General features: G+C 44.6%; 1 protein-coding gene across 1 annotated transcript; it reads right to left on the reverse strand.

Annotated features, from left to right (window-relative positions):
- Positions 1–1,891: 1,891 nt before the first annotated feature.
- On the reverse strand, positions 1,892–13,479 carry PKD2L2 (polycystin 2 like 2, transient receptor potential cation channel). The gene is made up of 13 exons (XM_062002798.1): positions 13,137–13,479; positions 12,753–12,883; positions 11,250–11,506; positions 10,331–10,552; positions 9,503–9,731; positions 8,800–8,970; positions 7,150–7,331; positions 5,778–5,898; positions 4,993–5,094; positions 3,505–3,569; positions 3,044–3,050; positions 2,459–2,580; positions 1,892–2,009 (listed from the first exon to the last, which is right to left on the reverse strand). Exons 1-13 carry the CDS (start codon positions 13,477–13,479, stop codon positions 1,892–1,894), a joined length of 2,070 nt encoding a protein of 689 aa, XP_061858782.1.
- Between the last annotated feature and the right edge of the window lie 857 nt (positions 13,480–14,336).

The raw sequence follows: 14,336 nt of genomic DNA on the forward strand, positions 1-14,336 counted from the left end.
TGTAAATCCTGCTCTCTTCAGCCTAAGGCCTGACAGAGGATAGAAGAACTGAAGGTGAAGACTCTGTGCATGTGTGTCAGGTAAATGGGAATAGGAGAAACAGCTAGGGAGGTGAGGGAGCAAGTGACAGGAGGCTGAAGGCAGTCTGAAGTACATTCTTTAGGGTGGAACAGAATGACCTTCTCTCTGATCACATGGCTTTTCCTCTGGAGAAGGGAGGAAGGGAAAGCACAAATTCTTAGGCCATTAGCTTGAAGAACAGAGAAGGTTGCTGCAGATCTGGTTTACAACCCAATTTTCCTTAGCCGCATTTATTCAGTGAAGCCTGCTCTGATCAAGAGGCTAATGAGACAAAAATCCGTCAGATAGTGGTTTGGTGGGAAGTCCTTCACATGCATATACAACAAAGCAATGAAATAAGATTTTAATGAAGGAAAGTAACAGTGTTGAACTGTGTCAGCCAAAAGGGAGGAGAAACACATTTTTAAGGGTGCAGAAAGCTCGGTGGAACTGGAGCAGATGTTTGCTGAAGAACAGTTCAGAGCCAACACAGATATGCAGTATTCCCAGCTTTATCTCTTTAAACAGGATTGCTTGAGCTATGTTACTGCGGGCCAAGGAGCTTGCTGGGAAAGCAAGGCAGGCTGTAAGGAGGGTTTTCTGTCCCCAGAGTAGTAGATCAAGGTTGAGGAGTGCTTGAAAGCTCTCCCATGAAGTTCTGGGTAAAGTGTTTAAAGGTTTCGAGACTGTGTTGCACCAGAGGGGTTGCCAGGTCAAAGGTGCTGTCCATCTGCTTTCCTGCTATGTCACATTATTGAATAACCAAGACAGATCAACAGTGTGTTTCTTGGGACAAGTGTCCTGGAACACTGCATAGCAACAACCACTCTGCTAGAAGGAAGAGAGGTTTCAGTTTAAATTGTTCCCTTTTAGAAGAGAGAGGATGTCCTGGATTGGCCAGGAGGCTGAAGATGAGTGAATCTGCCAGGCAAACCAGTGCATGGCTGCATGGGGCAAGTGATGTCTTGGAGGGTCCCTTCCGACGCCTGTCTGCTCCATTCACCGTGTCACAGAACCACGTGTGTTACACACAGACCAGAGCCAATGTAAAGGTCGGTCAGTGCTCTCCATGCAGATGCCTAAAGGCTTGAGGGAAGATGTGCGACCCGCTGTAGCCCGGCAGCTGTGGCGCTTGGCACCGGGCCGGGCTCCGCTTCCCCAGGGTCTGGCCGCGGCGCCGGGCGCGGCGCGGAGGGATCCCACACCTGCGGCCCGCTGCGGCGCGGCCGCGGAGGGATTCTGGCGTGGCAGTGAAACAAAGGCGCTGGTATTCGGCGGGTGCGAGGCTGGTGCGCGGCGCCCTCTGGCGGCCGCGGCTGTTCGGCCTGAGGAACGGGACGGCTCCTCTTGCCTGTTTGTGTGTTTGGTCATTTGCATTCAGAGAAAACAGTTTTGGAAGCACTGGGTGTCTGGAACAAGGACTGTTGAGCATTATCCTTGGCAGCAGCTGCGCTCACCCCAGGAGGCAGCATGGCGAGGCATGGGCTGGCGGCTGCGAGCTGGCAGTGCTGGAGCAAGGGGCATGGGCAGGCCTGGGCTGCTGCCTTGGCTCCTGAGTTACACACCCGTGTCTCGCAGCAGAGGAATAAATCTCATCCAGGCAGCTGTAGAGCTGCCTACCCATAACTCTAGCGAGAGAGAGATCAGTTCTCGGTGTCAAAAAGCACATGAAACTCTCAGAGGAAAGACCTCAAAGCAGCAGTAGTGTGTATCTTTATTAACAGAAACATTCTTCTCTTATCCAGAAATAGAAAAAAAATAAAGGTGGGGGGAACTTTGGATTGATGCAAAATGGCATGAAGAGTCAGGCCATCTCCATTACCAGGTGAGCTCAAGTTTTTCGCTGTGCTCTCTTGTCTGTAATACTCAACGTGGTTGTACTAAGTGCGTCGAGTCTTTCACTAATGTTATTTAATTCCCTTCTCAACTCAACTGTATACTTGAAAAGCCTAGAACACACAAATAGGCCCCACAGACTTGAGCTACTGCTGCCCCTGAACTTGCATTTGCAACCTCCCTCTTTGCTACTGAGTCAGCTGCCAAAGGTCTAAGTCCCAAAATACCCCTGTGCTAGCACAAGGTCTTCAATCTCTGCCTCCCTTGCCCCCCTCCCTGGGCAGTTACAGCAAGATGTTCTGGAAGACTGACAATATTTTAAATTCTTGTCCCACCTCATTCTTGACTAATGTCCTTACATGCTGCTCTGCTAAATTCTTCTATTTTTTTTCTTCCCTCCCTTAGGGCAGCAGTTGTCAGACAGTATAAGTGCACTTAAAATATTTTAAAGTCGCTGACTTTGGTCTTGTATCTCTCAGGTTGTTACTTGTGAGGGTTTCAGTTAAGGCTGCGGCTGCCTTGGGATGGGACTAAGGCTGCAAGAACACACACAGACACTTACTTATAAAATTCTGCAGTGGAGACGTAGCTCTGGGCTGTGGCTGAGGCCATATACTCTGTAGACAGATGCTGTTGATCAAGTCTTTCTTTCCCTTCCTGTAGCACTGATGCCTTCAACTGGCTCTATTCAACACCAGAGAGATTAAAAAAACCCAACAAACATCACAGACAAAGCCAGCATGGCTCATGGGGACACCTGTAACAGTCACTCATGCAGGCAGGGGCATGTACGCAGGAAAAAAATACATGCATCTTTGGGGACCAAAATGTTGTCTGGCTGAAAGTAGATTTTCCTTCTGGCTATTCAAACAAGTCAGGATATAGGAATACACATTTTCTTTCAGAATTGAGAGAGATGGCAAACATTATGCATAGCAGTGTTTACAGCTAGCCGAGGGGCTTTTCCCTGTCATTGTAGAAGTGATTTTAAAAACTCCATATGGTTTAAAAGTACTTGCACAGGCTGACCCTGAACTAACAAAGACTGTTGGAAACCTTTTTATAAAGCAAAAGAAAGCCACAGTTATCTTTCTTCTTGCTGCAGATGCAGCCAACAACCCAAGAGATTGCTGTAAAACTTGTTTACCATACATCTGTTTAACATTGGGGTAAATGCCCAGCTCACAACTTTATACCATTGCCAGGGCACAGTGACCTCACCCTACTGCTAACTCTGATATTGCAGTGTATGACCTTGCCTGAACAAGCTTTCATTTGAACTTCTGTGCATGACTGAGGATTTTTCTTTTTCATTAGAATCATCCTATGACATTAAAAATAGTAGCCCCTGGAGAAATAACTTTTGTAAGCAACAGTGTGGATAACTGTGACTCCTTTTGTATTATTCAACTCATGAAATATAATCAGAGGTTTCTAAGAATATAGGAAAGAATAAAGCCTACCTCTTTGTTAGCACTGTCTTCATTGGAAAGCTCAGAAAGCTGAAGACTCCTTGCTTGTCATTCATACAAACGAGAAGACACACAAGTCCTGTGAGAATAGGTCTGTGCTGGGAGCATGGAGTAACAGCAAATGCCGAGCTCCTACCTTTCGTGCTTGGCATCCGTTGCTGGTTTCTTCAGCTTGAGCTTGACAAGGGCTTTATTGTAACTCTAAACATAGAGGAAGTTAAGGATGAGAAATGGCTTGTGTATAATCAGAGACACAAGGACTTGCATGTGAGTAACAAATGGTCACATAATGCCTTGGCAACGAGAAATCCCAGCAGTCTATCACTTTCTTTGTTTCCCCAGCTCAGCAAATTTACTCTGCTATATCTCAGTTTTGTCACAAAAAATCCCTGAAGTTGGTAGCCAACCAAATCATAGAATCACAGAATGGCAGGGGTTGAAAGGGACATTTAGAGATCATCTAGTCCAAACCCCCTGCAGAAGCAGGTTCACCTAGATCAGGTCACATAGGAATATGTCCAGGTGGGTCTTGAAGACCTCCAAGGAAGGAGACTCCACAACCCCTCTGGGCAGCCTGTGCCAGGGCTCCGTCACCTGAACAGTGAAATAGTTTTTTCTTATGTTTAAGTGGAACTTCTTGTGTTCCAGCTTCATCCCATTACCCCTTGTCCTGTTGCTAGCTACTATATCAAAAAGGGATATCCCAACCTCCTGACACCCACAATCCAGTAAGAGTTTCTGTTTTTGGGCATGCTTAGTTATCTTACTCTAGTCCAGGGTAAATAAGAGAATGAGCTTGAGTGGGGGAGTCTAAGCAGTGCTGTTGTTGGCCAGGGACTATCCCTTCCTTTTCCAGAATGAAATTCAGGTGTAAATCACACATAAAATCCCCCAGGAAAACTCCAGGCAGACATGGCTGTGAGCTCTCCCCTCCAATGTGGTCAATGTTGGTCAGCTGTAGCTCTGAATGACCAGGTCTCTCACCCCATGCTCATCTCAATCTTATCTCACAGGCGATGCTGTTTTCCCTAATTACAGGCAGGTTTCTAGGCAGGGATACTGACTTGTCCCCGTTGACAGGACTGCATGCAATCTCTTTGGCTTCAGTATATGCATTTGACAGGAAAGCAGGAGGCCATAATTTCAAGTTGAAGTGAGAAGCTGGTGGAAAATTTGTACCAAAAAAAAAAAAAAAGAGTACAAAAACTCTTTCTAGTGCATAAAACTGGTCTGAACTTTGTGGAGTTCTAAAGGTACATATTTCTATTTGTCTTCCCATGCAGAGAAGATGTTTAGTTTCTCAGTTTGGAAGAGCAGCACCAGTAAGCTGTGAGGAAAGCAGATGACAGGAGATATCAGGCTGCTCTTAAAAAGCACTTTTGAAAGGGCGAAGGTGGGCTCTTTGCACCTGAACTCATATGCTACTGTTGCCATTAGCAGCTCCTGTGGGTTTGATGGAAGGATATCTTGTATCTGTCTGTCTACTGTTTAAGTGAAAAATCAAGAATTGGGTGTTTTTAAATGGTTATGTCCCAGTTGTTTGAGGCTCTTTGCTAGTGATGTAGGTTTGAACTCCTCCTCTTATCATGAATTAAATGAGGCAGTTACAGAAGTGCTTACTTACCTGTCTAAAGAGATCTCTGATCTGAAGTTCATGACTGGGTATCTTTTCAAAGTCTGCTTTGACTTCTGAATAGGTGTCGTTGATAATAGCCAAAAACATATTCTGCAGAGGAAGGATGCAGTTAGTCATTTGTTTCTGGAAACTGCATTTGTGTTCTGCTGGGGCTGTTATTTTGGGGGTTGTCCTATTCTCGGACATGTAACTAATTGAAGAGTGCAGGCGTGCTCCTGATGCAGCTAAATTATCTGATACTCTTAGGGAATATTTCTGGGAGACAATTTATTTCCCATCTGTAGTATTGGCTAAAAGGGCCAGCTCCTTGGAGATAATGGATTTCCTGTCATATATTTTCAGGTAGTGTTTCAATCTGAAGTAATTAATGAAAACATCTGTCTGACTACAGCAAACCTGCACCTACACAATCCCATCAAAATCTGTCTTTAATCTTCCTCCCTGACAAGGCTCACATTGTACAGCTTACAAGAGCACCCACTTAAGTTTTCAGAAGTGACAATCTCAAAAAAATGGGTGGTGCAGTCGAGTGAAAAGTGCAATGTGGTGCTAAAGCCCCTTTTGTGGTGATCTGGAGGAAGGGAGAGCTGTGGAATGTCTTGTCTGCTGGGAACTCCTGCGTAAGATTTTGGACTGTCTCTGTCCAGGTGTACTGAGGGGCAGCCAGGGAAAGCCTAGAGTCATCTTGGGGTGAAAAACAGTGCCTCAGAGCACTATTCAGCAGTTCTCTACTGCTTGTGCAAAAGGAGAAGCATTTTTAAGGAGATACCTACCAGCAAGATGAAGAACACACAGAATACAAACGTGATGAAGTAAAGAGGTCCAATGATTCTGTTTGCCGCATCTATGGCTTTAAAATCAAAATCTCCCAGCACAATACGAAACTGTGTAAAGCTGGGAGTAAAAAAATACCAGAGTGAGGTTAACTGGTATCTCCTAAAGAGAATTACCATATTATCTTAACCCCAAAAATGCAAAAGCAATTCCTACAACTGAGACTGGTTTCCCCATTGCCTTAGTCACTCAAATCAAAAGGCAAGCCAGGATAATACAGCAACAGTAATTAAGTGTCTAGCATGGATTTGAAAATTTGAAGGTAAAAAAGAATTTTTATGAGAAAATACTTTCATTTTGGATAAATCACTTGGGTGATTAGTTGGTTTGTTTTTAAATTATTTCCTTTCTGCTCCAGCTTTATGACCCCTTCTGTTAGTACAGAACTAAGTCAGTAGGAGTACAGGTCCTTATGACCCTCATAAGGGATTTTGTTTCTAGCATAAGACAATTATTTCTATGTATTGCAGCATCTTAGAACTATCTCATATCCACATGGATCCAGTGCAATCTATTTTTATGGTTTAGAAGTGCCTTAATTTTACATGAAAAGCTGCTTTCAAATAATGTGGTACCCTAAAGATCTTTCCTTAAGCTTGTGAGAAATACAGCCGTGGGCCAAAACACAGCACACAGTGTGGGTGACAGGTTAGGGTTCCTACAAGTCAATGGTGTGAGGGCCATCAGAACCAGTTCCAGCTGGCACCTGAATTGATCTGATGGTATTAGTACAGTGAGTGGCTGAAAAAATCTGGGGAAGAAAGTACCAGAGCCAGCAGACTGGTTTTGGGGACTCTCGGCTATGCAGCTGGATGTTTTCCTAAAACAACAGTAATTCCTGTTTGTAAATGTGCTCAGCTTGTTCCCTGAGCCCTTTGGGTCTCTTGAGTAGTTCTTCTGCAGGTTTCATCCTGGGGACTGTCTCACGCACCCAGTGGCAGGTCCTGCTGGGTAGTGTCATGTTCTTGTCTCTGAGAAAGGCAAAAGATAACAGCTGCTAGACCTGCCCCATTGCCCAGGGGCCTCGTGACACAAGACGTAGTTGTGTTGAGAGCTGTGGGGACTACAGGTGACTGACTCCTGAGCTGGCCCTTCTTATGCTCCCCTAAGTATGTATGGGCTCTTTTGAACATATGAAGGCTTTGGGAAACAGATCGTATGGCCAACAAAATTGGGAGCATTGGCTCTATGAAATCAAGTTAAGAGTTGGAGACTCATACTCTTAAGTTCTGCTTGGCAGAAACTAGCTTGCACCTGTTCCAGCTAGGGGTTTGGTAGCAAAAAGTTTAGAAAAAAAGTTTAGTAGCATACATGCAGTTTTGGAAAGTGGAAAACTCTTCAACTTGCGACCCAAAGACCAGATAGCCTAACTGGGCAAAGGCAAAGAAAATGATGAAGAACATGATGCCAAATCCAATGATGTCTTTGGCGCAGCGAGATAGAGTAGAGGACAGCTGTGTCATGGTTTTGTTCAAGCTTATATACTTAAATATCTGCAAGAGAACAGAACATACTGTTATTAGAGATCAAAATATATTGCAACTTCTTAACAGAATTTCTGGAGTGTTATCCATAATCATAACTTAAAGGCTACGTCTTACCTAGAAATGACTTGCATGGGATGTATCTGTAAGGAGAACTAAGATTGTGTGTGTTTCTGAAGAAGATGAATATTCTGCAGTGCAAATATGGGAATGTGTTAAAGCTGTTAGTGTGTAGACAGGTCTGGTATGTGTAGTCAGCTCCAGTAGATACAGTCCCTTGGTCATGGAGGTTGAAAGACATACCCCATTCTTCTGTATCTGAGGATTCCCTGATGGCCTAAGTTGGTAAGAAGCCTGAAACGAGGCCTGAACAAAAGCCTTGTTCAATGACAGACATTGGTTATAAACACAGTTGTGCTACTAAATTACCAGTAATCAGTCTGAGGGGAGGATGACTCAGGCGGAATGTGCAGCTGGGATACAGAACGGATGCTATGAGGAAGACTGTCACAGAACTGGTTAACAGCTTCTTCCTGCAGCATCAGCCTGGGAGCTGGAGGAAGGCAAAAAGCCTGTTTATTTCAAAATAACGTCATGATTTTACACTCAAGTCCTTGGAGCATGACTGTAAAACATGATATCCTCTGGCAGGTATGAGCACCTCCCTGCCTGTTTCACAGCCACTTTGTGATGAGTGTTTTACAAATACCTTAGGGGAGAGAGGACCTGTAAGCAGCTGGGATCAGGCAAAGCTGTGGGAAGTTTCACTCAGTCACTGAGAACACTGAGGCCACCCAAACCAAAGTCACTAATGTCTGCTGGGTGCAGACCCCAGACAGGGCCAGCAGGGTTTGGTAGATCTGAGGGGCAGTGGCATGCAAACATGCAGGACTGGTTTGGCCCCAGAGCACCTGGTTAGGTATGCAAGTAGCCCCTGATCTTTGCAGTGTTTGCTACTCTGTCCAGAGATCAGCAAATATATTTGTGAGTAAGACTGAAATTAAAGGTGTCCTGGCACAAAGTCCCTTCTGAGTCAAATTTAGACACATTTTGCCTTCCCCTGCAGTTAGAAAGGAGCTACTGTTTTCATAGTGCTTTGCTACAAAAGCTATGAATAGCTTCACCCATTACAGCCATGCCATCTGTATAGGTCAGGCTATGACCTGGATAACACTGAGTCTACAAAAAGACTGCATTTGAGGAGGCTGTTTGGCCATGGTAATTTCCCAGCTGCTCCACTGGAGACAGCTGCCCACGTGCAAAATTGTTTTTTAGATGGCCTCAGAATTTGTGTGACCCACGTTTGTGAGGAGGCAGCAATTTTTAACTCTTTTGGAATCTTACAGACAAAATTCTCCCTTTTAGCTCCACCTTTGCAGTTCACCCATGAAAAGGTAAAAGTAAACATTTACACTATGTTTGGAAACACTATGATTCTCAGGTACAAAAAAAAAAAAAAAGGAGTAAGGGTCAATACCTTTATCCAAGCAAAGAAGATGTTGACAGCAATCATATCATTGTAAAGGACTTGCCAGAATGCAAGGAAATAGAAGTCTGGATACATGTGGGCATCATACAGCAGCTCTTCCATTAGCAGAGACACTTTGACAGTGCGGTAGATGTTGAAGGCAATGGCAAGGATGGATACCTGAAGGAAAGCAGAAAGAAGCAAGGGAAACTCAAGTCCAGCTACACCCTCTCTCTTCAGATTTGACACTCTCCATAGGAAAGACTGTACTGATTTCAAAGGCCCTTGGTTAGATTTGAGGAACCTGTGCTTTTCAGATGTTTTGTCATAAACCGAATCTGAGACTTTACTGGCCAAATTGCTTGTAATTGTACTGTGATAACTCTGGGCTTGTGTTATGTAACAGGCTGCATGCATTCTAATTTTACTGTGTTAGCTCTGTTATGCATTAGCACTTCCCTGCTCTGCAAAGATTAAGGCTAAAACAAACATGGTAGGTAATGAGTAGAAAGAACATGGAAACACAGCAACTTGACAGCAAGGCCAGAAAAGAGTTCAAATAGGCTGAACTACAGTGGGCCATGTGGCCTATTCAGCACACAACAGTGGATGACTGATTCTAAGCAGATTGGGCTGTTTTGGCTTGTTGCCTGTCCATGCAGTGCTAGCCTAGGCTGGCAAGCACAGAGGGGAAAGTCAAGGGGTAGCTCACCAGCAGCAGCAGCAAGTCCAGCCAGTTCCAGGCACTTCTGAAATATTTCTTTTTCAGTTTTATTATTTTTGTAGCTTCCTGGATCATGAATGTAATGATAAAGAGGCAAAAGATGATTTCACAACAAGCCAAGAAGTAATCATAATATGTGATGTATCTGAGGAGCTTCACAGAGTAGATATGTGAGGAAGTGAGAGCACCCCCAGTAGCAGGGAATTCTACCACCAACCTGAAAAAAAGAATCAGGTGTTAGTTACCATCCCTTTAAATCATCTCAGCTCTTAATTTTCTCCTGTTACTTATTACTACATATTAATAACACCTTACTGGAACTCCTGCATATCTAAGAGCTTCTTGTAAGGGTTATGCCAAGTTCCCCATGAAAAGAATATTATATGAAAAGAATATTATATGGTAGGGAAGGCTGAGGGGAAAATGGGAAGGTCTTGGGATACTCTAGCTATGATGTTTGGTTAAAAACATTTTAAGAAACTGTGTCAGAAGAGCAAATGTTCACCCTACCCTGAGTCACTCCTCTCCATAAGCTGACATCAGGACTTTGACCTTGCAAAAGGCTTTGAAATCTATTCCAATAGCAGCAATCAGCTGTACAAACCAGACACCATTACAGAAAAAGGGAAAGGAAGGATCTGGGTCTGCTCCTGCAGTAACTGAATTTCTGCATTTGTAATGAATTACTGTCTTGCCAGCTGCTGCCTGAGAAATGTGGCCACATACGCTAGAGTTTACCAGCCTTTCCTTGTGTCCTTATGGAAGCAACATGCCTCAATAAATTGGGTTTCACATGTAGTAAAGGTAAGAACTCACTTGATTACACAGAAGAGGTTTATGTTAGCATTATACGTTGAGAAGTCGATAAATACAACCCTGGTTCCTCTAGTGAGCCAGCTGTTCTGCCTGAGAAACACCAACTTCTCCCTGCTCTCCTGCTTCAGTTTAGGTAAGGTGAACATATAGCCGCCGCTGCTGTACAAGCCGGTAGATCCCCAGTACCATGGGGATACTGAGGAGGCTGAGGTGTATTTCCATCTGTCAGAAACAGGGAAACAAAGCAGCTTGACTGATGGAAACTGGACTGAAGTAAGCCTTAATTCTTATTTTATACAATCCTTGTTAGTTTTTTCTTGTTATTCTGCATCCACAACTGACCACTTAAGCCAGACCTTTCTCTCATTTGCTAAATACTCAGTACATTCACAAAATTGAATTGGTTATGAATGTGGATTTCGCCCAACACAGGTCTGACAGTTCATTACCTAAAAACTATCATAGGTAGGTGGAACATCTCTGGTTTACATAGTTCACTGTTACTGTTGCATGTTCACATGATCTTTCATTGGGTTATGCTAAATAAAGTGTGTGAAGCAGGCCTTTGGGCTCTGTTTGCAGAGCATTTTAGCATGACTCCAATTTATAAACATGTGATTTAAATTCAGGGCTCATATAATTGAGCATTTCTCCAGAGATGTTACTGGAGATAGACCAATATGTGCTTCTGCTGAACCAGAAGCACTATTTCGAGTTCTTCCTGTCTCTCTGCTATAGATTTCCCATGCCAAATTCCTGTCTATAATGTTGGCACAAAACCAAATCCATGGTTTATTTCAATGTAAGCAGAGAAAAACTCAGCTAATTGCACGCATGGTTGTTACTAGCTGAAGAACAGTGGCAGGAGGGATTTGGTTAAGTTTTGCAAAACATTTCTGTGCTGAAGTAGGATACTTACTCAGATCTGTTCCTTGGACCAAAGTCAGACCTGTCTTCTGCTTGATAATGATATTCACTGTAACAGTCTTCTAAAAAACTATGGAAATATGGGTAGATGGAGCAAGTGTTGTTGCGTACTTTCAGCTGGCGAATCCGGGCTACTCCCAACAGCAAATTCTCATAGTAAATATGGCTGCTGTTGTTCTCGAGGGTTAACGTTGTGTTGTTATACCATTTGTCCCAGTACAGTCCCTCCAAAAGTGGTCCCTCTGCAAACTGTGTGTACAGGTAAGGTTAAAGATTCAAAAGAAGATTTAAATACCACTGTTACTCAACTTTTTAATATATAAATCTCTACAGGGTTCTCAGTTACTTCACAGCTACAGAGACTAAGCTAGAATAAAAAAAAGTCCCACCTATATACTGTCTTATGAATATATTTACATTTCTCTGCCGTGAGACAATTCTATTCCCTAAGCAATTCTGTCAGGGAATTGTAATGAGATTATTCAGGGTAAAACCTCAACATCTGTCTGTCTGGGGTTTCACTGAAAAGTTCTGCTGAATTCTAACCAAACACATTTAAACACAAACGCTCTGTTTTAACAAAATCTGTTGGTTATCTTAATTTCTGAAGCCCTGCTTTGGGATACATTTCTGACTAGGATTTTAGCTACCTGAATCTACACAAAGTATTTATTTTTGAAGGCAAAGGGAAAAAAAAATCCTTCTTCTTTCTGGGTGTTTAAGCTTAGATGAAGATAAAGAGCGTTAAACTTAGGGAAAACACTATTCTGAGTCCAAAAGAACATGCCCTTATGGTCTGGCTCCATCTAAGCATGTCTTACAACTATTTCTAGTACATCAGCACACAGCAGTACACGGTTGTACACAGCACATAGCTGTACAAGGGCTTACTAGTTCATAGACTAGCAGTAACAGACACCGAGATAATGGTGAGTACAATTTTCCCAAATGAATTGTTATAATCAGGCATTTCAATTTCTAAGGAAGAGTAAGGGGAGAAATTTTGCCTTCTGCTGTCAGTTGGGCCATGGTAATAATTTTAGGAAGTCTTCCACCTAGTAGTGAAAACAGATGGTTTTACAACTGTCACTAAAATATGATGTAATGTAACAGGAAACCAGGTGAACAAGATGGTATGTTCTCCTGGCTGCCCCAGTAGAAATCATAAATGTGTTTTTAACAGTTGAAAGTCAAAAGAACTGCAAATCCAAAATATTTCTGGTTTTATTTATTAGACTCAGTCTAATACGGAGAATACGATGCAGCAACTAATTGTCCTATTGTTTTCCTCAACTGACTATTAGGAAGTATCAGTATTATTGTTTGTACACAGAATTTCTGTGAATGAGTTGTAAGAAGTTATTTGCCTTTCTTCAGCTGAGAGCACAACATCTAGTATCCAGCTTTTGGGAGAAACAAATGACTACTGCTTTGAACACTGGGAATTTTTTCCCCTTTGTTCTCCAAGAAAACATCTTTGTAATGAAAGCCTTACCCTCCAGAAATCAGCTCTGCTCCCAATACTCCTGAATCCACTCGTGTTGTCCTCGGCAGAGGGCTCCAGGAAGAGATGAGACATGACCTTGTTCAGGTAGTACATGTTTGTGCTCACCATACCAAACGTCACTGCAAAGAAGGAGCAAGAAGAGGATACTTGCAGGCTGAAACCAGAGGATGACAACAGCTTCTAACCTTGCGTCTCGGTTGTCATGAAGTCATGCTGCTAGAAAAAGGCAGTCAGAGCAATTTCGACTGAAGTGACACTTTTGAGGGGATAATGACATGTGGAGTAATGACTAAATACTGAAAGAGGAAGAGCTTCTTTCTACATTAACTATTTGTAAGCAGCTGAAGCTGCCTCCGTCACTTGCTGACTTACGTATACAGAGGTCTGTCAGGAAAACGACGTAGACGACCAGCTCCTTCAGCGTTGCTTTCAATTCCTGTTCTCCGCTGCACTTAACCTCGGGCTTCGCGGCGACGGGAAAGGGCGGTGGGGAATCAGAGGACTGAGCCCTCGTTCCCCGGCGAGGTCCGCAGCCCGCTGGCCAGCGCGCCGGGGCCCCGGCTGTGCCGTGAGGCTTCAAGCACGGCCGCGGCCCCGGCGGCTGAGGTGGGCTGTGGGGAGCGGGGCCGCCCGACGCACCGCTGCCGCTCAGCCGCTGGCCCACCGCGGACGCCTCCGTGACGGCGGGGCCCCGGCGGCTCCCGCCGCTCCCCATTTTGAATCCTAACGGGCGCTAGCGAAGGCGCAGGGAGGCGGCGGGGCCGATCCCCCGCCTCGGGCCAGTCCGTTCCCTTCGCCGCCGGCGGCAGGGCTGCGGCTGCCTCTCCCGTCCTCGGCGCTGACTCTTAGGGTTACGTTACGTTTTGTTAGCGGTGTGCAGCGGCCCGTCCCGCCCTGGCCCCCCGCAAAGCCCCGCAGAGCTGTGGCAGCGGTGCCCGGTAGAGCCCGCGCTGCCAGCTCGTATGCTGGCAGCCGTTCCTTCGCGGGGGACGTTAAACGGTAAATCGCAGCGCCCGGTTTATTGTAGGCTTGAATTCAGGCAGTTAGGAAATTCCCTTCCTGCTGTGAAGAGCGGCAGGGAAGGCAGGATGTGTTCATTTAAATGTGTATTAATGCAAAGGCTTCGAGCTCAGGTGCTCCCAGACATTAGGAGAATTTGGGATGCTCTGGTGCCCGCCGTGGTACCACACAGGTACCCTTGGCCAAGCATCACGACGTCTTTACCTTCATAAGAAGCTTATGGGTGAACAGGGTATCAGCCTGCATTAGATGAGCAAGGAGTGCAGCAGCGGGGGGAAGTTATTTTAGTGTGTTTAATTGGTCAGGCGGCCCAGAGAATATGCATGGTAGTAGAGATGCAGGAGCTTGATGGGAGTTTAATAGTCAGCATTGTTCAGTGCAGATTTGGGGTTTTTATTTAATGATACTCCAGTGGGGTGTGAAGGTAAGAGCTCATGTTTTTTCCATTCTGGAAGATGCTCAGGTGGTTTGCTGACCAGTAGCAGCAACCTGTACAGCCCACCGTGGGAGGAGTTGAGGCTCAAAGTTTTTCCTTTATCAAGTATAGATGAA

This window comes from Colius striatus, chromosome 9 (assembly GCF_028858725.1).
Source record: "Colius striatus isolate bColStr4 chromosome 9, bColStr4.1.hap1, whole genome shotgun sequence".
NCBI classification, from domain to species: Eukaryota; Metazoa; Chordata; class Aves; order Coliiformes; family Coliidae; genus Colius; species Colius striatus.

Excerpts from the sequence above, each read along its gene's own strand:
- PKD2L2 (XM_062002798.1), bottom strand. The coding sequence starts at position 13,479 with ATGGGGAGCGGCGGGAGCCGCCGGGGCCCCGCCGTCACGGAGGCGTCC. Across the intron at positions 12,884-13,136 it reads CCTGACAGACCTCTGTATAC|TGACGTTTGGTATGGTGAGC; the intron begins GTAAGTCAGCAA and ends CCTTCTTTGCAG. Across the intron at positions 10,553-11,249 it reads GGTCCAAGGAACAGATCTGA|ATGGAAATACACCTCAGCCT; the intron begins GTAAGTATCCTA and ends TGTTTCTGACAG.